This window comes from Phalacrocorax aristotelis, chromosome 19 (assembly GCF_949628215.1).
Source record: "Phalacrocorax aristotelis chromosome 19, bGulAri2.1, whole genome shotgun sequence".
NCBI lineage: Eukaryota > Metazoa > Chordata > Aves > Suliformes > Phalacrocoracidae > Phalacrocorax > Phalacrocorax aristotelis.
The window spans coordinates 1,292,447-1,314,759 of NC_134294.1; the positions used below are offsets into that span (position 1 = coordinate 1,292,447).

The 22,313-nt window shown below is 46.0% G+C and overlaps 1 protein-coding gene across 13 annotated transcripts in view; it reads left to right on the forward strand.

Moving 5' to 3' along the window:
- The window catches only part of EIF4G3 (eukaryotic translation initiation factor 4 gamma 3), a 152,259-nt gene that overhangs the window by 68,506 nt on the left and 61,440 nt on the right, over nucleotides 1–22,313 (forward strand). For 6 of the 13 annotated variants that reach the window (XR_012663736.1, XM_075114085.1, XM_075114075.1 and 3 more), the window contains exons 4-9: nucleotides 2,159–2,254; nucleotides 3,641–3,754; nucleotides 7,472–7,504; nucleotides 15,899–16,078; nucleotides 16,648–16,762; nucleotides 20,701–20,801. Coding sequence is in view for 12 of the 13 variants with exons in the window: in XM_075114085.1 (XP_074970186.1) it covers nucleotides 2,159–2,254; nucleotides 3,641–3,754; nucleotides 7,472–7,504; nucleotides 15,899–16,078; nucleotides 16,648–16,762; nucleotides 20,701–20,801 (639 nt within the window). In the remaining variant the exon portion in view is untranslated. Of the gene's footprint in view, nucleotides 1–2,158; nucleotides 2,255–3,640; nucleotides 3,755–7,471; nucleotides 7,505–15,898; nucleotides 16,079–16,647; nucleotides 16,763–18,172; nucleotides 18,207–20,700; nucleotides 20,802–22,313 lie in introns of those variants that run through there. The other 7 variants (XM_075114079.1, XM_075114088.1, XM_075114080.1 and 4 more) reach the window with 4 other exon arrangements.

Here is a 22,313-nt window from a genome sequence, read left to right on the forward strand (position 1 = left end):
GTAGATGTGGCGCTGGAGGATATGGTTTAGTGGTGGACTGGGCAGTGATACATCAGCAGTTGGACTCGATGATCTTAAGGGTCTTTTCCAACCTTAACGATTCTATGATTCTTTGATTTTTCTGAGACTAGAAAATTCCTTGGTCGGGTTGTTTCTAAACTGTATTTTCATTTACCTTGTATTGCATTTTGATCAGCAGGAGGTCAAGTGGGGATTTTATGTCTAGGGATGAAAAAGAATAACGCAGAGAGGCAGCTGTCTCCTAGACACTCTGCGAGGCACAGGACAGTGGTCAGTGGGTGCTGGGGCACTCGGTGGTAGATGGCTTTCAGCAATCAGATGTACTAAGTGCTCTTCCAAAATAAGACATGTTCTTGCTCCAAAATCATCCTACCTTTGCTCATACTGAAAGGGCTGAAGAGGCTGAGCTGTGGGTAAGGTCTGTGCCTGCTGTAGGACTCAGCCTGGGAGGTGAGAAGTAAATACATGCTTTACCCAATGCCATGCTATTATGCCCGCTTCATTTGGTAAGAAAAACTCTTCTTAAATTGCTTTTTTTACTTAAAAGCACACATCCTTCCTCTCGTAAGGGCTGATTGATCCCCCCTTGGAAGCCAGAACATGCCTGATTATACTTGGCGTTATTTGCTAACTCAGACTTGGAAATTTTGCAGGTTTCAGGACTGAGTTTCTTTCTAGAAACAGTACATTTTGTGTTGTTTCCACACCACTTCCTGAGCCTAGAACAGGCGCTCCTTGCCTAAAACAGAGCTTCAGGCCTTATGCTGGATCACCATTCTTGATGGCTAAAGTTTTATAAGCTTCTTTTTTCATTCTTCAGTACAAGCAGGTTTGGCCTACCAACTATAACTTAGTTTTATTGTTTAAAACTAAATTATTCAAATCAAATATAGCTCAGTTCAAATCAAAGATAGCCTGAAACGTGCCTGAGGGCTGGGGCAGTGCAACCTCTTCCCTCAATCCCACATTACAGACCGAAACAGTCTCCTTTAGACCTGCCCTTGAATCTTAATGCAGGGGCCATGAAATTCAGAGATGAGAAGGGATTCTTCAGCAAGGCTTGCGATGTGAGTGTATGGCAGTTCTGTCTACAGAGAGGTATTGCAATGTTTTTAAGCATATCCTGTCCCATAATCTGTGAGGTGAGCCCAGAGACCTTCTCCCAGAGGAGACCCAAGAGCTGATGAGCTCCTTTATTCATTGAGTAAATGTGATGGTGTGTAGCCAGGAGGGGCTGTGGGTGCCGTCGGTAATGCCAGTATCCAGAGCTGGCACCACAGGGGGTGGACAGGGAAGGGGGAGGAGCTGAGGAGCTGGAGAAGCGGCTTGCGATGGAGTTGTGCAGGAGCTACAGGGCAGCACGTGGAGTTTGGCCTAATTCCTCTTGAAAGCAAAGGCTGTTGCAGGCTTATGGCTGGTTTTTATGCCATTACAATAATGATTGTGGGGTTTTTGTTTGTTTGTTTGTTTGTTTGTTTTTAAAGGTAAGTTATGATTTTTTGTTAAAAATTGAAAAAAAAAAAGGAAAAGGTGCTCTGAAAAGTTACTTCTAAATATCTTGTTAAAATAGCTAATCAGCATAACGCTACAGCTCCAGTTTATTGTTACTTTGGGCAAATAACATGGGGGAGAGCATCTGGCGGTATAAATTGTTATAGCCCATTGAAATCCGTGGAACTATGAAAAATTTGCACAGCCCGTGGTTTGCCTCACATCTGTAACGATTTGGGGCCATTTCGCGGTGTTACAAACGCTTTGAAGCAGCAGCAGCTTGCATTAAATATATTTGAGCTTGTTTCTTGTCGGCAATACCTACAGTTCCAGCTTTCTGGGTTCAGAGGAGGCTTTTGGAGCGTAGGTGGCCGGGGCTTCGGCCAACGCAGGGTTTCAGTGGCACGGTGTTGCGGTGACGTGCCTCCGCACTCTGTTTTCCGCCGCGGCACTCGGGCAGCGTAGGGTAGTGTTGGCAAATGGGTTGGGTCCTCGACAGAGGCAGCTTTCTCCATCGGAGCCACCTATGTCGTCTTTGTCTCAGTGTTAATCAGCAGTCCGTCTGATAACGTGGCCAGTTGCTCTCTTTTGGGATGAATCATTTGATTTGCTAATTTTTTAATTGACTTCTCTTGTTCCCTGGCAGGCTCCTTACCCCTCAGGACAGAATGCAGCTCCAACCACGTTGGTGTACCCTCAAGCCCCTCAAACAATGAACACCCAGCCTCAGACCCGCTCACCGGTAAGGGAGCCCGTGTTTGCATTATCTTAAGTTCTTTCTTCCTCGTTTGGGTATTTCTCTGTGTGTATGTGTGTGTCTGCAGCACTGGGCCGGTTCTCTGGAAAGCCTGTTTTACTGAACTGGAAGCATGTTCCACATGGCAAATCTTGACTGAATTTTTCAGACACTGTCCTGGTAGGATAACTTTCCTTTTAAAGTGGCTTATTGGAAAAGAAGCGATGGAGGGATCCTCATCTACGTTGAAATAACACGATTTATTTTTAGCATAGTTGCTTTCAGGTTCACTTCATTTTAGAGTTTAGATTCATTACCGGAATATTCTCTTTTCTTCATTTTTTTTTTTCCCTTTAAGGAAGTATTTTGTAAACTGAGAGACCAAAGATCAGTAAACGAAAGCGATTCTCTGCAGCAGCACTCAGTCTCCAGTGGCCTCTGGGCATTGCTTCTGAATCAGTGCCACTGGATCAGTTCTAACCATTTACAGACCTGGCACCTTGTAGGTGCTCACGCATTTAACGTAGAGCTTCTGCGTACCCAGATCTTTTTGTGCTGAGCCCCTTTTTCATCCAACTTCAGGTTTGATTGTCCTTCGTGATCTTTTTTTTTTTGTGCGTGTGTGTGTGTTTTAATACTGCTCTGCTGTTGTAGGACTTTGGTTCCCCCAAACCAGGCTCTTTTTGGGGAATCTCCACTCGTAGCACAGTTCCCCGCGATGCTAGGAGACCCTCCTAGGCCATCAGATGCTTAGCCCCAGCTTCTGGAGGCACGGTAGCTTACCATCGCGATGTCTCAAGCCTCAGTCAGCCAAGGGAGCAGCAGCCGCTGCACCTCTTGCAAATCCACATCCGCGTCGTAACACTTTCAGGTTACCTATAGAACCACTACACCGTTCCCAGCACTCTTCTCTTTTTAGAGTAAGATGAACGCTGCTGAAGCGCGGCAACTGAAAGCCTCCGAGACAGAAGTCTTCTGTTTGTCCACATAACAGGTATATATATATATGCACACAGGGCAAGCTTTTCCCCCGTGTGCAGCTGCACCGATGTGCTTGCCCTGCTTCTGGAGGTTTTGCCTCTAGGAGATTCACAGGAGGGTTAGTTCTGAGGCCCGTTAACCTCTGTGGTGATGAACGAGCCAGTTAATGCCAGTTTTGATACGTTTCTGTGATGTGGACAGCTGTGAGTCTGTAACCGGATCCCCCCCCGCCTCCTTAGTCCCCTGTTCTGATCAGTAATGTGGGATACTGATGGTAAAACCCCCTCTTTTCTCAGTAAGTATAATCATCTTTATCTTTTATTGTTGAAAAGCGCAAATAAGTTTATATGGTTAGAACTGGAGCAAAAACCTGACTGAAGAGCTGCATCTCTAAACCAGTTTTTTTGACAGCCCAGCAGAACAGTGCCAATACATTGCACAGACAACTGGAAGAGGAGGAAGGTTTTGGAACAGAGTCCGGTTTACAGGTCCCTGGCTGGAAGAGGCTGGATAAAATACTGCATTGTAAGCAATATAACAAACTGTACTCCTTCTTGCAGGCAATTGTGCCGATGGCACTTTTTATTTCTTTCTTCCTTTATTTTTTTTTTAACCCCATCATTTTTGTTGGCTGATCTACAGAAATGCACTGATTTTTGCTGCTTTGCTAAAAGCATGAGCTACCGTGGCAGTTTCTGCCAGGTTAAGTGGCGACGCAGGGTCCGAAGTTGAACTGCAGTTGGGAGGGTCTGACCTGGTGTAGGACAGAGCAGGGTGACTTTGGGTTTGTCGCTCAACGTCTTCAGGAAATCTGGCCGCAGAACGCATCAAATTCTAGGGCTTCGGCCCTGTTATTGAGGAGATACCGAGTAGGAATTTGTCTGCAGTTGTCAGCCATTTTTCTATTATTTTTGTTCAATTCTCCTGTGTGCAGTTTTTGCCATCCGCTCTGCTAGCGACTATCTCCACGCCCATCACTGAGAGCCGCACCCATAACATCTCATTCCACCTCCCCACCCCAAAACAAATGCAAGACTAGCCCGGTCCTGAACTACTCTTGCATTTTGTTCTGGGTTTGATTTACTTTTTTTTTTTTAATTATTTTTTGTATTTATTTTTTAACCTTTTTTTTTTTTTTTTTTTTTTTTGGTGGGGAGGGGAGGGTGGAGCGGGGACGAGGAAGGCGGCAGGATGTCTTTGCCATCCCTAGGCTTCTGTAGCACAGTCCCGTCCGTCACGCGGCTGGTACGGCTGGTGTGGGTAGGTAGGCTGTCGCACTAATGAGGTTGATCCTAACCCCGCTTCCTCTAGCAGCCGGAGCTTCCTTCATCCTGTTTCCGCATCCAAGGGCCATTGGCAATTGCACGGTTCAGGCTTTTCTGTTCCTTCCAGGACAGCTGCCTTTGCAATCCAACTGGCTTCATGTTCTCTCCCCATGAGCATCGTAGCATCACTCTGATAGCAGGAATTTCAAAGTGCAGCTCCAGCTGGGGGAAAGGAAAACGACATCAGAGTCGTTCAGCACTACTGAAAATTATCCATTAGCTCTTGCCGACGGCAGCCCCGAGCACCAGGTGCTTTTAACACCACCTGTCCAGTTCCAGGAGGTCTCCCAAACCCCCTGTGACCGGAGAGGGCGTCTGAGCGATCCAGAAGTGGTTATTTTCAGCAAGGCTTGAGGTGTGCCGGCAAAACACCAGCAGATAGAGAACACGCCCCGCTGCCCGCAAAGCAGTGAGCAGGACCACGAAGAGCGTGGGTGGCGGGAACGTTGGACCCGGGTCTCGTAAAGTTTTCCTTTCTATCTACTGCCTTTGTCGGACAGAGGGGAAAAACCCCCAAGTGTCTGTTTTAATCCGAGCCAGCAGTGACTACAGTTTGTTCTGTTGCTTACAGCTACCAATAGGAATAAATCCTATCAACCTGAATTATTTTCATTAAAATTTAAATTTAAAAAAAAAAAAAATCAATAGCCAATGGTGACCAGTGCAAAACAGATTAGGGTATTTTTCACTAACTTTGAGGTTTTATTTCTTTCTTTCTTTTTTTCCTTGTAACACATATTACTTTCCACCATGGGATTTACTTCAGCTTCTTAAGAAATAAGCTTCCAGCTCTTGTTTTAAACACAGCGAGAACAAATCTTTTCCGTGGAACAGTGATAAGAGAGGTGCTTCAGCCCTGAAATTAAGCAACGCAAGGTTTTTGCACCCCATCATTCTCCTTTTGATTCATTTTTTTCATTGCTGTGCAACACGGAGTGTGTAGCCCCAGCGGAAAGGCTGGTGTCAGCCCTTCCAGGGTAAGCTTTATTCCCTTTTCTCACACACAAGACATTTGAACTGCTTTTGAGGAGTTCTTCCTTCAGGAAAATAAGGACTTGAAGTGCATTCACCTCCCAAGACTCGTCCAGGGGCCCATTTCTCATCGCTGTAGGACCCGTCGGCAGAGCCACTGCCCTCTTCACACCCCGAGCCCTGGGAGGACGCTGAGAGTCTTTGAGTGCTTCTGTCCTGCGGTTGTTATTAAAATAGAAAATTTAGCTCTTTAGTCGTGCAAGATGATCATGCTTTGCTCTTTTTTTTTTTTTTTCTTTAATGTAAGGCTTAGGGAACGTTTTCAAGGGTGGGAAAACGTCGCTGAATCAGTGCAGGTCATTCTTTATAAACTCTTGTACTAGAAATAGTCTGTGTGTGCATATTTTCTCGTTTCTGAAGGTTTTTATGACTTTTCATCCAAGTGTCACAATGAGGTGAAGGTAGAAGGGATATGTAAACACCGGTATTGGTAGACTAGTTCTTGGAAATCTTAAATATAGGCAATTAAAATTAAAATAAAGGAGAAAATCCGCTGGACCAGCGAATATTTATACTTTGCTTCTCACGTCTGATGGCATTGAAATAGCAGAGAGGCAGGGCTGGGAGTGAACCCCGGGCCACTTTTTCTTCATGGAAAAAAAACCCTCTTAGAAAATCAATAGGTAATAGCCAGTTTTGATCACCCTCCTCAGGCAGAAAGTAAAACGTGCTGAGTCCCTGTGGTATGAGTTCGCAGAGGTGGACCGTGCTGTGCTTCGGCACGTGCCGTACGTCACTAAGCCGTCACAACTAGCAACAGGTAGAGGCGTGCGGTGGGTAAAAAGCCGCCATGGGGTCTAGTTTCATTTGCTCCGTTTAATTATTGGAGCTATTATCAATAGATTTATCTGCTCTCGTCGTGGAGCTCTGCTGATTACACTGAGAATTAAGAGTTTAAAGCCCCAACTCGGCTTCTGGAAGAGGATACCTTGTCATCTTTATTTCTATTTTCCATTTCTTGCATTCATTTTTATTTCTATTTTAACAATCAGTTACTTATTGGAAAATGCTTTTAATGTTTACCGAGCATGTTAAATTCTGATTACTTTCCTCTGTGTGTAACCCAAGTGGGTGGGAAGCGATTTAGTAGCCTGAGCTCAGGGCTGGGAACCAGGAGCTCCTGTACTGCAGCCGAGCTCTACCGCTGATGCCCTCAGCTCCCCAGGGCCACCACGGGCTAACGTGTCTCTGCTTTCAGATGGGGGTGACAAATCCAGCTCATTAGGGAGGGTTATACTGTGATTGTTATGGGGGGAAAATAAAAAAGCTGAAAACGAAACTGCACTGTGTGTACGTGCAAAGAATCGCTGATCTTTGCCTTGCAGGGAATTTCCCGCGGCCCCCTCGCCGGCAGGACACTAGCTGTGCCTACCTGGCTCCTAACTGCTCTCCAGCCATGACTCTCCATCCTCTGCTCCCACCAAATACTTGGAACGGCTCTGAGTCCAGCTGCTTTAACCATTTACCTCCACCTTAAACAGTTTAAAATCTCCACTGCTGCTTGTTTTAAGTTGGTTTTTGGGTTGGTTTGGTTTGTTTTTTTTTTCCTTTTTTCCTTCCCAGGCAGGATTAAGAATGCCTGCATTCATACACTAGAGTGCCTTTAAGATAACTAGCAGCTTTGGCTGTTTACCTCCCAGCTCTCGAGCAGCACACTTCCCCCCGTAGCGATGTTCACTCGTTATATCTCAGTACCTGTCTGTCACTGTCCTGCAGCGAAGCTTTTGACTGTTTTGTGGTTTGTTGGTTTTTTTGGTTATTCTTTTTTTTTTTTTTTTTTCCTTGTGGGTTTATTTTGCATAGAGTGTGACATTTTGGTTTCGTTGTGGTGTTTCTGACTCTTTGTGCCTTTCCTTTTGTGTTTGTTTCTCCCGCCTTTCCTCAGTTTGCAGCGGGGCCTCGACCTGCCCATCACCAGGTACAGTACCCTGCCCCTTCATTCTCATCCTAAACTAATCGGCTGGGGGAGGCGGGAGGTTGGAGGTGGGTCACCCACTAACTCGGAGCGAAGGCTTGCTTCGGAACCAGCCCCGTTACAGATACGAGCGCGTGCGTAACCCCGCTAACAAGCCGCCTGCAGCGTAGAGTAACGCTTTTAACTCTCAGTTGGTGCCACTGCCCTCGTTAACTGCCCCCACTTAACGCCTTTCCTTAGGAGAGGAGAACCTGTAGAGATCGCTGCCAGGTACTCCTGAGGCTTGGTTGCCTTTTCAAGTCGCTAGAAACTTTGTCGAATATTTCCCAAACCAGTCGGTGGATTAAATTGCCTGAGCTGAAGATGGCAACGAGAACCAGGTGTTCTCAACTCTGAGAAAAATCTAACTTCTCAAACTCAGAGCAAGGCAAAAATGACTTTCCAATTCATGCATTTCTTGTGTGATACGCCTGGTTATCTGTTATCAGTACATTGCCTGACGTTGTTTTTATTCAATGTATGAAAGCCAAACATTTAGGAATCTTTGTAGTATTCCTGAGGCATGCCCTGGACCTTGTAAGGAACCACTTAATTAAGAAGAATGAAAATTAGGAATAGCTCTGGCTCATGAAGCTCATGGGCTGCGCTTGTTAGGGTGGCAGAAATACCCCGAGGACGTCTTCAGTGCCAGGACAGATGCACAGGTCCCGTCTGTCCTAGTCAGGGTGTCTGGAGTTGTCTGTTCTATCAACCCCTACGTTCATCTTTGCCAAAACCTTTTCCCCCTGGGGACTGGTTTTGCTGCTTCTTGTCGCTGTCGGGGAGACGGAGGTGGCGCAGATGGGTGGGAAAGAGGCAGAGAGGCGTGACAAGCGGAGGAAAGCTTTCCTGGATTTGGTTGTTTCCGTATCACTCTTCCTCCTCTTGGCTTGGAAGGAACAGGTTGTTTCACCCAAGTTAACAGGGAAGAAAAAAATCCCATTAACTCCAGCAATGTTGGGGCAGGGGCTTAAGTCACGGAAGGTTTGTTCCAGGAGAATTCTTTTGTTCTCAGCTTCGCTCCTGTTAGTCTGAGCAGTTTAATACTGTAGAGACGAGCACCTTTGGGAAAGTACTATCTGAGCAGAGCAGGTAAGTGTGTGAAGTGGGCACCGACACCCAAAAGAGCTGATAATCTTTGTTCCTTCCAGCCCAGAGAGCAGCAGGGAGGCAGGCATCCTTCCAGAGCAGGACAGAAAAAAAGGCTTAAAAAGTAGAATGAGGCATTTGCACTTGTTTGCTCACAGGCAAACGTCATGTGAGAGAGAGAGTTGTTCTTGTGCGTGGCGAGCGATTGCGTTGACGGGCAGTGGCGAGGGATGTTTGCGGCGTGACCGGGCGACGCAGGGAACGTGGAATTAGTATCTTGTTTAGATACTTTCGTTCTTGACCTCAACTTCAGGTCTGTGTTTATATTACGTGATACTGAAAATGCATCGCGGTTCGGAAACTCGGTAGTTCTTTCACAGGGCGTTACTAAAGGCAAATGATATATTCAGTGTGAGCCATTTAATATTCTCATAAAAATTACTGAACTCACTGTGAGCTGGTTTTGCACCACGAGCCTCGAGGCAGCGCAGCCCCGGAGGAAGCGGTTTCAGCCCTTGGTGGTTTTACTGGTACGACTCTATCACCATCTGTCACAACTTGATTTAAAACTTTCTTTTGGACCCAGTTATGACCCTGCCTGCAGGTAAAAACTTGTGGTTTCCAAGTGTTTTCCTGATTTTATCACTACATATTTAACTGGGCTGCAGTTAGATTTTTGACTCGGTTACATTTGAAGTCTGCTTATAATTATCTGAGAGAAGCTGTCACTGTTAGAAAAACATTTCAGGCTTTATTCCCAGTTATATCTGGATCGGGAGAGGCACAGAGAAACCTGGGCTGTAGATGAGCTGTTTATTTCTTTTAATCCAAAACTCTCTCTCTGCCCGTGGTGCGGACTGGGGGGTGGAGAGGGGGATTTTTGCCACTGACACGTGCAGGAGGGTCACGGCTGTCAAAGCAGATTCATCCCGAACCTTAGAGGATTTGTGAGGCCAAAATAAATTATTATTCTCATGTGGAAGACCTTTAACGTGCTGGAATAGTTAAATTGTGTAACAAGCAACAGGCTTTGAGATTCGGTAACCTACAAAGTACTAAATAAGTAAATTGACCGTAGTGGTGCTAATATTTCTTGCAACAACATAATACGCTCTTCTAAGGAGGCGGCAGCACGATGAGGTTTGCAACGATTCCTGTGTCAATCCCAGTGTGATTTTATTAACATATGCCTCGTATTGATTCTGTGTCTTTTTTAATCAAATAATGGATTGTTCTTTAATGTTATTTCCTGTAATTATTCGATCTTTAAAGTACTCAAATTAGCACGATTTAAGTGCTTGAAGTTGACTGGCAACTTTATAAGCAGCTTTTCAGGTGGGAACGCCTGCCCTGGTGGTTGGTAGTCAGCTGATGCTTTGGAAAGCGTAATCAAACTCTGTATCAGAGAAAATGCTAGAATGGGATTTAGGATGCTGTTCTAGCAGTGGCTGAAGTCAAATGAAAACAGCAGCCGTGGTTCTGATTAAAAGTTAAATGTGCATCAGTGAGCGTTGATTCCAGCAACACAGCTGCCTGAGAAACGGCTGAGAAGTCTCACTTTATAGGAGAAAGAAAATGGGCCCTGCTAAGTGTTTTGTGGCAGCATTTTGAAATATGCTGTCGCCTTGTGTCTCTCTCCAGGCGCTGCAGTGGGCGCAGCCGCTGCCCTGCCGCGGCGTCCTGCTCCGTTTCCCACTTTGTGCACGGAGCATCCCTTTTTTATCTTTTTAAGTGAGGCTCTTGAGTCACTTTGTTGCTTCTGATCCTCACAAAGCACGATTGAAAATAGCAGTTTTCTTCTAATCTGAAGTCCAAAATGTAGAATAACCCTTAATTTAAGAAGTGACTTCAGGAGCGTATGGGTTATTTTAAAATGGATGCTCAGAAGAGGCCGATGTAATTAAAAACAGAAATAACTAGTATAAACTGAAATGTCATAGTTCTCTTTCTGACTTGTAATTGTATTTGAGATTAGTTTACTGGTAATGGCAGACTAATTCAGTTTGAGGTTGCTGGTGTAGTGTGTTCCAGTTTTAGCTTGGGGTTACTCGAGTTCTTTTGGGTACAGCTTATACAACAGAAAACTGGGTTTGGCTGTGTACTGTTGTTAAAAAGCCTTGTGATTTGGAGAGGTCGGGAAGTTACTCCCTCAGCTGACTCAAGACTAATCATTTTGTAGCTGCTTGGGGTATCTCAAGTTAGAAAGCGAACAGAAACGGCTGCCGTAGTCACTTCTCTGTCTTTGTCCACGAGGGGGTAAAGACTTACCAGTTTTAAATCCCATGGTTGACAGAAAACGGGGTTTTTTCCCCCTCCCTGTTTTATCATTTAGCAAATAACAAAACTGGGAAAGCCTGAGGCAAGGGGGAAACCCAAGTCTTGTGTTGGGCCCAGAGCGCGGCACTAGGTTGCTGGTGGCCACTGGGGAAGCGAGACGTGGACCTGTGGACTCTCTGTTGCGGCTCCTGCTTCTGGCACCAGATCTTTATGCCTCAAGGCTGCAGCTCCTCAGCTGAGCCCCGGTGCCTGTGCTGAAGTTCGAAAGATCAAATACAACGTGCCGACTTTCATCTGCAGGCAGGCGTGGTTCCTGCTGTATTGCCTGGGCAGCCACCCCCTCCTCCCTCCGCCAGGTCAGGGTCAGGTTGTCCCACCAGCCTTCTTGGTGGGACCAAAAAGACGAAAGATTAGTAAGAGGGCTGTCTCAGGGTGCGAGAGGCTTAACTGAAGCGGAGAGCTCGGGTGTGCTATTTGAATTGCTAGCATTGATGGCAACTTGTTGAATTTTCCTTTTGCTTCCTTCCTCCGCAACGTTCTGCAGGGCTTTGTGGACCCATCGCAGCTGCCAGCCTTGAGCCGATGTAGAACAAAACAGACGGGTGCCTGGGCACGTTGCGCTCGATGGGCAAAGCTTAGCTTTGTTTTCAGTGCTCTCACCACAAGTTTGTTTTTCCGTGAAGCTTTTAGAGCACAGAGGAAGTGCTCCACAAACATTTCACTGGAAGTGATGGCTTAGAAATACAGAGTAAATAGAAAAACAATTAAGTTGCAGTGGTGGTTTATCAGAAGGAGGTGGGTGCGCTCTTTGGTCATCGATTTTTCTAGATGACGGTATCTTATCTGGCTGGCTTTCAAGGGGCTTTTGACACAGGGTCATCTGGGAAGAAAATTAAGCAGAAGGTGATGGTTAATAAAAAGATATTGAGGCACGTATGTCTAAGGAGTGACTAAGAAGTAAATGGCAGGGTAGTGCTGAGAAGGGTAGGCAGGAGGTTAGGAGTGGATTTCCTTAATATTCATGTTAATCACTCTGGCACAAATAGCAGGTAGGTGTCTGCAGCAAACTTAATGAGTGCACAGCTAGAAAACGTGGCTAGCACAAGGATGCTGTGCTCGGAGGACTGGCGTGATGGAAGCGAGGCGTGATGCAGCGTTGCAGGGTACAAGCCCTTGTACTTCAGGAGAGCTTTTATTCTGCAAAGTGGGAGCTCATCAGCTGAAATAACCTGTGCAACGCAATCTTTAGATGAACCACCCAAGTTATTTCCAGCTGAGCCCGCGAGGTGTTACTGCTCTGTTGGGAAGTACTGGGGAGACCCTGTCTGGAGCGGGTATGCAATTCTGCTTATCTTCCAGAAAGACTTCCTTGAGCAGGTAGATGAAGGGCTGCCGAGATGATGAAAACTTATCAAATGAGCAGGCTGAAAGAGTTGAGCTTGAGGCAGCCGATAAAAGCAATGTTTGAGAGGGGTTTACTTGTGCTCCTCTATAAGTGTATCAGGGGAGCAACCCTAGGAAGGAAGAAGTTAAAGACCTTATTAACCAGTAACACTGAGTCCAAAACGATCCAAGAAATCCCTCCCTAAGAGAGCTGGGCAGATAAGGGATGGGGCCCTGACTTGAGGACCATGGCTCAGGTCCTTGCTGGTAGCTGAACGACTGTGTAGCAAGTTTCACACTAATTTGACCATCATTAGATGTAGCAGGACTTAATTTTTGAAGGAAGTAGTCAAGGAAGGGTTGATGTAGCAAAGGGTTTCTATCAGAAGCCTTGCTGTGGTCCGGGGTACCTTCATTCTGCTCCTGAGTGGGTCCTGTATGTTCTTCACTCCAAATCCTGCACTTATTAGAAGAAACTGAGGCAAAATGTCTCAGATTTTAATCTCCTGGTGCTCTCCCATGGGGCATCATCAGCGTTACTCAAAAGCGTCGTCTGTGCAGGCATCCGTTCGACCTTGCAAGGCGGATTTTTTAGCAAATCAAGTCAGAATAGTGAAACATTTCTAAGAACGACTTTTAAATATTGCTAGCTTAGCTTTGGAGGGACAGGAACAAGGATGGAGTGTAAAGCAGTTTGCCAGCCAGATGATACTTGTTCTGAACAGTACAACCCACGTACAAATCAGATGCACGGTGCTCTGGTGATACCTGGTTTCCTCGAGAATTTTAGTGTGACTTACGGGAAGTGGAGTAGCTAAAAGTACCTCAAACTTTGCCGGAGGGATCTCTGGTTGGCACTTCCAGAAGCTCCCGATGGCCTTGTTGCATGGAATAATGCATCTGCTTTTCTCCTCACTGTGTCCATCTTCCTTTCAGTGGTCAAACGCTCCTCCTTTTTCCTTCATGTCTGGATGTGAGCCACCTCTGCGATGGTGTGAGCAGTATTGGAGAGGTTTTTGAGAGCTGTTTTTGAGAGGTTGGGTTTTTTAACCGAGGGTTTCTTGTTCGGAGGGGGTCCTCCTGCTGTAGAAGAGCTTAGCGCTGCCATGGTGGCGTTCAATGCTTGATGGAAGAGCAAGCCTGTGCAACACACCAGCTGTTGTGGTGCGCAGAGCGTGCTCTCCTCCTCCTGCTACGGCAGGAGAGCGCCGGCTTCTGTTCCACGAAATGGAGTTTCTTAGGCGCCGGTTACCAGCGGCAGAGGTGAAAAGCTATCTGTAAGCCGGGAGTTTCTGTCGCTGTAAGTTTTCCCTCGACGGGTTCAGTGACGTTATTAGCAGGTTACGTGGGTGCAGCAGGAGAGGACCAGGGTTCACGTCTGTGACTCGCACCGGTGGAGGATTCTCGTCTTCTGCGGCAAAGGCTTTTCCGTGCTGCCCTGTGGCTGTAGTTACTGTCAGGAGAGAGGCGGGTCTCGCTTCAACCTCCAGCCCAGTTTCCCTCTGCATAGATACAGATTCATGGTGGCTATTGGCTTCCCCCCTCCCACCCCCCGGGACACTTCTGCTGTAACCTGCTAACAGGTTAGAAGTAGTCGTTGTTCAGCGATTTGCAGTGAAAGAAGAAAGGACTTTTGCACTTCTTGGTGTCTTTGAGTATTGACCAATTGCAAACTCTAGTTACTCTCACCATGAATGTGAGAATGTGCCCTTGTTTCATGCAACACTCGAGTAGTTCCCCCACGTCTAGACAGCCCCACAACTTTTACTAACGCAGGAGCGTGGCAGTGTGTTGCTCTGCTGGTTTTCTTTCTGCACCCTCGCTACCAGCCTTTCCTCCCCAGAGAGCTGCCTTCCCCGAATTCGGGTCACACCGTACAGTGTGCCAGTGACAGCTCTTCATCCAGATTCACAGGGTTGGGCGTGAAAGCATGACGCTCATCTTAATGGTATCTTGATTTCTGAGATGGGGAGTCATCCGTGGCTTTCCTGGAGAAATCACTGGGGATGGGAACAGCTTAGGTGTCATAAAGTCCTCACCAGAATGACCATTTTAAGTTCATCATCACGTCAAGTCTAGAGGCATCATAGCTTCCTTCCGCCCTACTCCATTCGCCGAACACCGAGGCGGACAAGCTCGCTTATGATGTAGTTACTCGCAGACGGTTTGCACTGAATGACGTCATCAGTCAGCAGTCTGTGATGTGATGTACGAGGACCTAAATTTTTGTTTTTCTTTGCTTAACAATTAAATACGTGGCGTTTCTTATCCTTCCAGTCTTGGTGCCGAAGTGGAGGTCAAATCCATGATCTGAGCAGGGGTTTCTGCTTTATATACTGCCTCTGTATCACTGAGAGAGGCCAGATAGGAAAAATGTTTCATGTTTTAGGAGCAGAGTAAACAACAAAGTCTTTCTGTAGTGTCGTATTTCCTGCAGTTAATCATGGTTTGGGGTTTTTTCTTTTTTCTTTTTTTTTTTTCTTTTTTTTTTCTTTTTTTTTTTCCTTTAAAAATTTTGTTTTTTAACTTTTATACTTCCATATAAAACTTTTCTTGATGAGTTTCTGACCCCTGCCTTAGGATTCTGGTAAAAGAGTCCTTGGTACCAGTTCAGTGTCTCTTTCTTGCTGTTTCTGTAAGAGTTGAGTCAAAGCAGGATAGAAAGATGAACGGAATTATGTGCAATTAGGGTGCATGTTATATCCTATTCCTTCCTATTGATCTGTAAGCTGTTCCATTGGCTTTCTTTCTGTTTCCTGCTGCTTTCTTGCTTCGTTATTGAAGGGAGGATTCAGACCTATACAGGTAATTTTAACTCCTGGTTCTGCATGGCATAAGTGTCTCTCTCACTTGTATCATTACTCCGTTAGTGAATGCGTTAATGTCTGATGCATATCTTAGCGACTGAGTTTCGAGATTGCAAAGACTCCAGAGCAAGGTCTTCCAGTGCCATGAATGCTCCATACCGTGGATGCTGATGCCTTTCCCAGCGCGTAAGGGTTGAGAACGGAGCGTGTACCAGCGGGTTGCTTGGTTTCCCGGACCTGGTCCATCCGCGTGGGGCATCACTTCATGCGAACGTGGTAGAAGAGTTTGGTGCCACCCTGGAAGAGGTTGCCACCTTTCTGAAAACAGAGGGCAAGACAAGCCACCCAGCTCAGTTTGCATAAAGGATAGGCATGAGGCGCCTCTGCCCTTTGTAAAAATCTGCCTTTTTAGCTCTTCTGGAGATACATTGGAACAGTTGCCCTGATCATTTACTGCCCTGGCAAATTTATAAAGGTGGCTTTTTGAGCAGTCAACCCACCTTATAAAAATATATTTGACAAAAAGAATTTTTCTAAAGTTTGCTCTGAAAGTTGAGCTGTGTAATTCGGTAGATACAAACTAATAATTATTGGAGTTTAAAGTTTCTTACCTTCTTTTCTATCTTGTAAAATAGAAGGCTATAGCATGATTTCCAGACAAACAGAAATTGTCCTGCGGTTTTCCGAATGCGTGGCAAACCTTTGGAAGTAGCGTTATAATATTGTAATGAAATTTCAAATTCTTTCCCAGAAAGTCTGACCGGTTCTTTGGTTTCTCTCCTCTCTCCTTTCCCTGCCCTAGTTTTTTCAGAGGCCTCAGATACAGCCTCCAAGAGCTACCATCCAGAACAGCAGCCCTTCCATCCGTCCTGGTGCGCAAACGCCAACTGCGGTGTATCAAACCAACCAGCACATCATGATGGTTAATCACCTGCCAATGCCCTACCCGATGCCTCAGGGCCCCCAGTACTGTATACCACAGGTAAAAATACATTGTCCGGCCACGTAAGGAACCGCAGAGCAGCGTCTGCCCCGTCTGGATTTTCTCAAAACCTGCCGCAGAGCTGGGAGGGAGGGGGAATGAAGCTGGCAGTTGTGTATTTAGCCTCTGTCCTTTTTCTGCCTGAAGCGTTTGTTGTTCTGTGCATGGAGGCAGTAAGAATAAATCACCCTTCTAGTTTTTGAGGTTCTCCTCAAAACCGGTGTGAGACTAAGCTCTTGGAAAATGTTTAGTGCTATAAATGTATCTGAACTGTCTTAATAGCTCTACAGTTAGTCTAAAACCTTGGGCCTTGTAAAAACCCAATATTGCTGAAATCAGGGAAGTGACTGTTTTCTACTTCAGCTCTCGTGTCCCCCCGTCCTGTCTGTAGGTGACAGAGCTTACCTTGCTTACTTGTTTTGACAGTAACATTTCTGAATCTGTAATTAATCGGCTTGATAATGAGATCCCTGTTGACTGGGGGGGGGGGCTCGGTTACAGGTTCTGTATGCAACAGCATGAAGTTGCCCAACTCCTTGTAAACTGAGGGTTACTTTTTCCCCTCCTAGTATCGTCACAGTGGCCCTCCGTATGTCGGGCCCCCGCAGCAGTATCCTGTTCAGCCGCCAGGACCGGGACCCTTTTATCCAGGACCGGGTCCTGGGGAATTCCCCAACGCCTATGGTAAGTTCTGCTCAGAGATTTCTTAAAAAGTATTTTCTGAGTGTGTTTTTCTGTTGTCAAGCTGAAGATTTATAATAGCAAAATGGATTAGCATTTGTTTGAACTCCAAATAGCTGCTCAATTTGGTTGTGTCACAGCCCTTATTATTCACTCCTGAAAAATTCACAGTAAGAGAGTATTGTTTGAACGAGTGCTTAAGGAAAGGCCGCAACTCGCAGAGCTACCTGCGATCACATGTGAACAAGAATAGCGGCTATTTGTTATTCCCTGCTCGATCATTATTATTTATTAAGGTATTGTGAATACATCTGGAGGCCCTGGTTTCCACTGAGCTATGCCCTGAACACGTTCACAGCAATTCAGCAGTGAATGTTTCTTATCCCTGCGTTCCTTGTTCGGCATTTAGCGAGGGAGAAGAACAAGCCCTGCGGTTTGACTCACCGGTCTTATGCTGCAAAGATCAAGTTAGTGCAGTCGCAGAGTTTGTAACCCGTGCACAGGCTGAAATTTGCCCTTTCAGCAGGCAGCTCCTGGCCTTGTCTTTTCTCAAGCAAAAGGCCTGGGAGATCGCCCAGCACTGTTGCGTGTGCTGTGGTTGTTTGGCACGCTATATTCAGTAGATTTGGTTGACTCCTCCGGGTATTGAGCTTCAAAGCTGCATCTAAAAATTGAGAGGCTGCATGTCCTGTGCTGGGCATCCCTCTTGTCTGCATCTCGCTGGTCCTGGGCTCCTCCAGGGCCTCACAACTGCCTCGTTTGGGTCCCAGTTTGCAGATCCCGTGTAACGGGGGGGTGACTGTCCTCCACTGTCCCGTGACGCCTCTCCTCCTGGCAGTCATCTGTTACATATAAGTAATTAAGTCCTTTCGTAATAACTTCCAGTGTGTTGCCAGGTACAATATATATCATACTTACATCACAGTCCCCTGTGGGGTTTTCTGTGGCATGTGTGTTTTGATACGTAAAACAAATCAGCTCCTGCGAGCTGTATTTGAATGAGATGCAGAATTAGGAATCCTGCAGTCACGTGTATCACTTTTTTATTACTTTTTAAAATTTACCTTCCATTGCTCACTTGTGGGAAGATTTGAAAAGTCCACCAGAATCCAGAATTATTCTAGTCATCACCCTGTTGTATGGGTTTCGTTTTTTTTTTTTTTTCAAAGGATTTTCACCTCTCGATATCAAACGTGAGGTGTTTTGTCCAGTCTGATTGCTACCTGCCCACATGCATTCTGTAACCTGTTGGGGGCAGAGATACTATCAGCTTTCCGTGCGGCTTTAGCTGTTGGTATTTCAGAGCATCGAAGTGAATGATTGCCTTCCACACAGACAACGACAACCCTGTGCCGCCGGCAGAATTGCGTGTTTGCTCTTCACAAACACAGATTCCTTTTAAAGGGGAGAAAAGCACCAGTTGCTTCCATGCTTACCATTTTAAAAGGTCTGGGCTATTTTTTTTTTCCTTCTTTCTTCTTTATTTATTTAATTATTTATTTATTTGGTGTATATAGAGCTAATGGGACTACTGTGAATGGTTGCCATGAAGCCTTCAGACCTGGTTATGCAATTTCTGAATAAAAGGAGGGAAAGCAATTTTAAGGCAGCTAGTTCCTGTTGGCTTATCCTAGAAAAAATAAAGAGATGAAATATTGCAATGGCTCTTTAAATCTGATCCACTAAATGAGGAAATTACCCAGTACTCTTATTTTATTCTGCTATTACAGGTCTGCTTTCTTACTTTCTGCTTGCTTGGCACCGTTTGTCTTTGCTTCTGTAATTTGGATAAAGCTCCCTTCTGGTTCCTTTCCACTCCTGAAAGCGCCTGCTTTCTTGCACAGAGGCGTGTAATCTTTCCGTCCCAGCTTGGTTTTAGGTTGCTGTGTCTGGGAAGCATCAGTGGGCGAAGCTGGAGCCCTCCGTCACGCAGGGCGTTTCCAGGCAGGGAAGGTTTAGCTGAGGAAGAGGATGATTGCAGGTTTGCCTGTACTCGTCCACCTTTCCCTCCTGTTGCTTCCCTGCTATTTTTATATAGGGACTGGAAATGTTCCGTCTCCCACCAGGCGCTGCTCGTGACGTTGGGAGACAACTAAATGTGCAGTACAGGCCCGGATAATGCTGCTGGCCGTGGCCTTTCCCATAAACCTCAGAACGTCGTAGCCAGCGTGGCTGCTAGGCGTCAAAATCACCGCAGTTCGGCAGGCTGTAAAGGAGGTGATAAGGGAAGATACAGCAGAAGGCAAAACTTGTCAAGATGGACAGTGCATTTTTTTAAACTGTCTGAGGTTTGCAATTTACTGTTCTCTTTTCCATCAGCGAGTTTCCATGCTGCCTTAGGAAAGGCCTTGAAATGATGAACGGAAAGGAGGGAGAATAAAACTTGGGTGCCGCTGAAGTGAAAGGATCAAAAGGCAGGGCGCAGAGCAAAGAGCGTCGCACTGAAATATGCCTTGGCTTGTTGCCACAGAAGCTATAGTTCTTCCCAGAAGTTACTCTGACTTTTCGGGATTTGCTTTTTTTTTTTGGAAGTGTTTTCCACAAAGGAAGAGTCCTTCCTTGAGTGACTGTAGCTGCTCTCTGGCCGGGATCATGTTACAGACTATCTGATTAGATCTGGTTTCTAGGAAACTAAAGATCAAGATAATGAGCGCATTGCAGGGCTCCCAGGCTTGCTCCTGTCCTCTCCTGTTACGCAAACTCACGTGGTACACCTGGCCAGCTTGGCCAGAGCATTCGCTGGAAGAGTTCATCACTGTTTCTAAGGAGAGAGGCTGGAGGGTTCTCAGCGGTGGGGACGCTGACGGAGACATTTGTGCCCTGAGGCCAGACCTGAAGTCACGCTACATACCGTGAAGTTCAAAATGAAGAGTTTATTGCATCATTTAGGCCACCTTAATTGCAGCATCCGAGAGTGAATGCAGCAGGCTGAGCTTCAGCAGCTTGATGGCGGTGCCGTGCAATGCTCTCCGCTTCCAGCTACCTGCCTGCTATCGCAGCAGAGTTCTTGCTCTGGGCGTGCAGACAGGGAGCCTGCGCCCAGCTTCTGCTTTCCAGTTCCCAGTTTGAGGAACGTGGCCTTTGAAGTTGCAAATCAGACTCTGCTGGGCTGGCTTCGTTTGCTTTCTTGCGTTTCACCGTTCGCTTGAGATAGCAATAACCTCCCGTTCTGGTTACAGACGCGCAACACAGATTTTCATTCCCATTTAAAGCTTAGAAGAAAGAAAAAAAGCAGCACCATCTTACAAGTTCACCTGATACCTGATCCACAGAGAGAAGCCGGCGCTGCTATGCCGCTTTTATCGATGCCTGGCACATCTTTTAAGTACTCGGTCATTTTGGGCCAGTCTTACTCCATAAAGGAAAGCATAATGAAACTATATTGGATATTATGAATGCAATCAACAATGCCGTGTAATTTTGCAATAATAACCGTGGTCGTGCTTTTTTTTGTGTTGCAGCATGAGAAGAACATTGCTTGTAATTACATTTCCTGGCTGTGCTTCAAACTAGGTTACAGTTGACCTTGCAAATTCTTTGTAATGGTTTGACTGAATTTCTTTACAAAGGGCGGGGGGGAACCAAACCCAAGCAACAAACCCACCTGTTTGTCAGTCAAAGGAGTCTAAGCACGGGCCACTTTTCTTTTCATGCCCTGGTGATTTCAGCAGCATCTCAGAAATGGATGCACGTGATCGGAATTTTTCTTTTCACAGAGGAAAAAAAAGAAGTGACTTATTGGCTTGTCTTGCTGGAGTAGCAGCTTCTGTTTTAGTGGAAGTTGGGAAGAGCAGAACACAGACCGGTGGCAAGCTGGAAGCTCTAGTTTTTGAGGGGAGGGAGGAGTAGGTGGCCAGTTTTACCTCCTGCGCTTGGTTTTGTTTCATTAACAAGTGAACTGATCTTTTCGCTCTTGTTTCTATCGTGTCGCCCTTTCCCAGGAACACCTTTCTACCCGAGTCAGCCAGTGTATCAGTCAGCACCCATCATAGTGCCTACACAGCAGCAGCAGCCTCCACCAGCTAAAAGGGAGAAAAAAACGGTAAGTGACCATCGTTAACTGATACATCCCTTCTGAGAATTGTCCTGGTTCTAAGGCTGAAGGAAATTATGATGATCTTAAGCTTAAAATTGAGCTTTACCTTCACAGAGAGGTTAAGTCTTACCTTTCATGCCAAAGTGTAATTAAACACTGCACAATGCTGCAACGTTTATCTGATTTTCAGTTTTCTATGGGGACTTTCTGCTCTGAGTTTGTGACCCCTCAGCCAGTCAAAAAGGAAAATGTTTTTGCCAGTTTTGTAACGAACATAAAGAAAAGCAGCATCGTCTCGCCAGGCCCGGGATCCTGGGCTGCCCGCACTGCGGCTTAGAGTTACACCGCAGAGCCAGGTGGGAAGGAACAAACTCGGATCGGTTTGGGAGACTGTTGGGAATTGGTTCAAATTGACAAGAAAGACGTTGTTCAATATTATGCCTTGGAAGAAGTAGGAAAACAGTAAGTTGCGGACATACCTGCAGGATTGAAAGAACCTGAACACATGGCGTTATCAAAGCAGGTAGAGGTTTGGAGGCCACATTGCCTCTCTTCCAAATTCACTGGTCAGAATTTGAGAGACGCAGGTTAATGGAATTTAAACCCGTTTGCAGGCGGATGGTGGTAGGGAATAGCAGAGACACACAAGGCAAGTGTAAGACTTAGAAAAAGTTAGGGGCAGACTCGAACCTGGGAATGAACAGTTGGTTCTGAACGATTGCGAAGGAAATGACTTCACAGCACTGTGTGTGTTAGGGTGGTTTGCAAACATTAAAAGAACTGTTTCCGGGGGGGGTATGTCTCAAAATGCAGAATATCTGTATCTTTTGATGTTTTTGGAGGCAATTTGAGACGACACTTGGTTTGGGAAACCGCAAGAACTGAACGATGCCTTAGCTGGGCTTGCAAGAAAGGCCTTTTGTGTAGCTGCTGTCAGCATAGGGTGATGCAACTCCTCTTTGCCACCTCTTCGCCATCCCCCTCAGTCCTGAGGAGTCTCTCTTCGGCGTCCGAAACACAAAGCACGACATGACATGGGCGGGTCATTGATGCCGTTTGAAATGTAAAGATGTTCAGAAACACTCAGCAGTGGTTAAACCGGTTTCGTGCCAATGAAGTTAAGTTCTTTGAAGCGGAAAAGCAAAAGGTCTTTTTAAATGCATGAGATGCTTTTCTCTGGATGTGCTATTTCAACTTGCTAATCTGTGTCGCAACTGAAGAGATGAGAGAAATTGAAGGAAAATTAAATGTACACACACCCGCGTGCACCATTAGCTGAGTATTGCAAGCTTTCAGGCAGGGAAAGCGAGTTTTAATGCTATTGACTACTTGTCAGGAGGGGGAGAGGGTAGGAATTCGTGCCAACTCGTAAGTCCTTGTTGCTGTGGTTAATTGAACGTTTTTGAAGTTTTTCTGCTAAAACAAGAGAAGACCCCATCTTGTCAACATCCAAAGTACCGTGTGTAGTCTTCATTGTACTGTCTTCGTAACCCAAAGAGTCAAGAAGACACCACACGA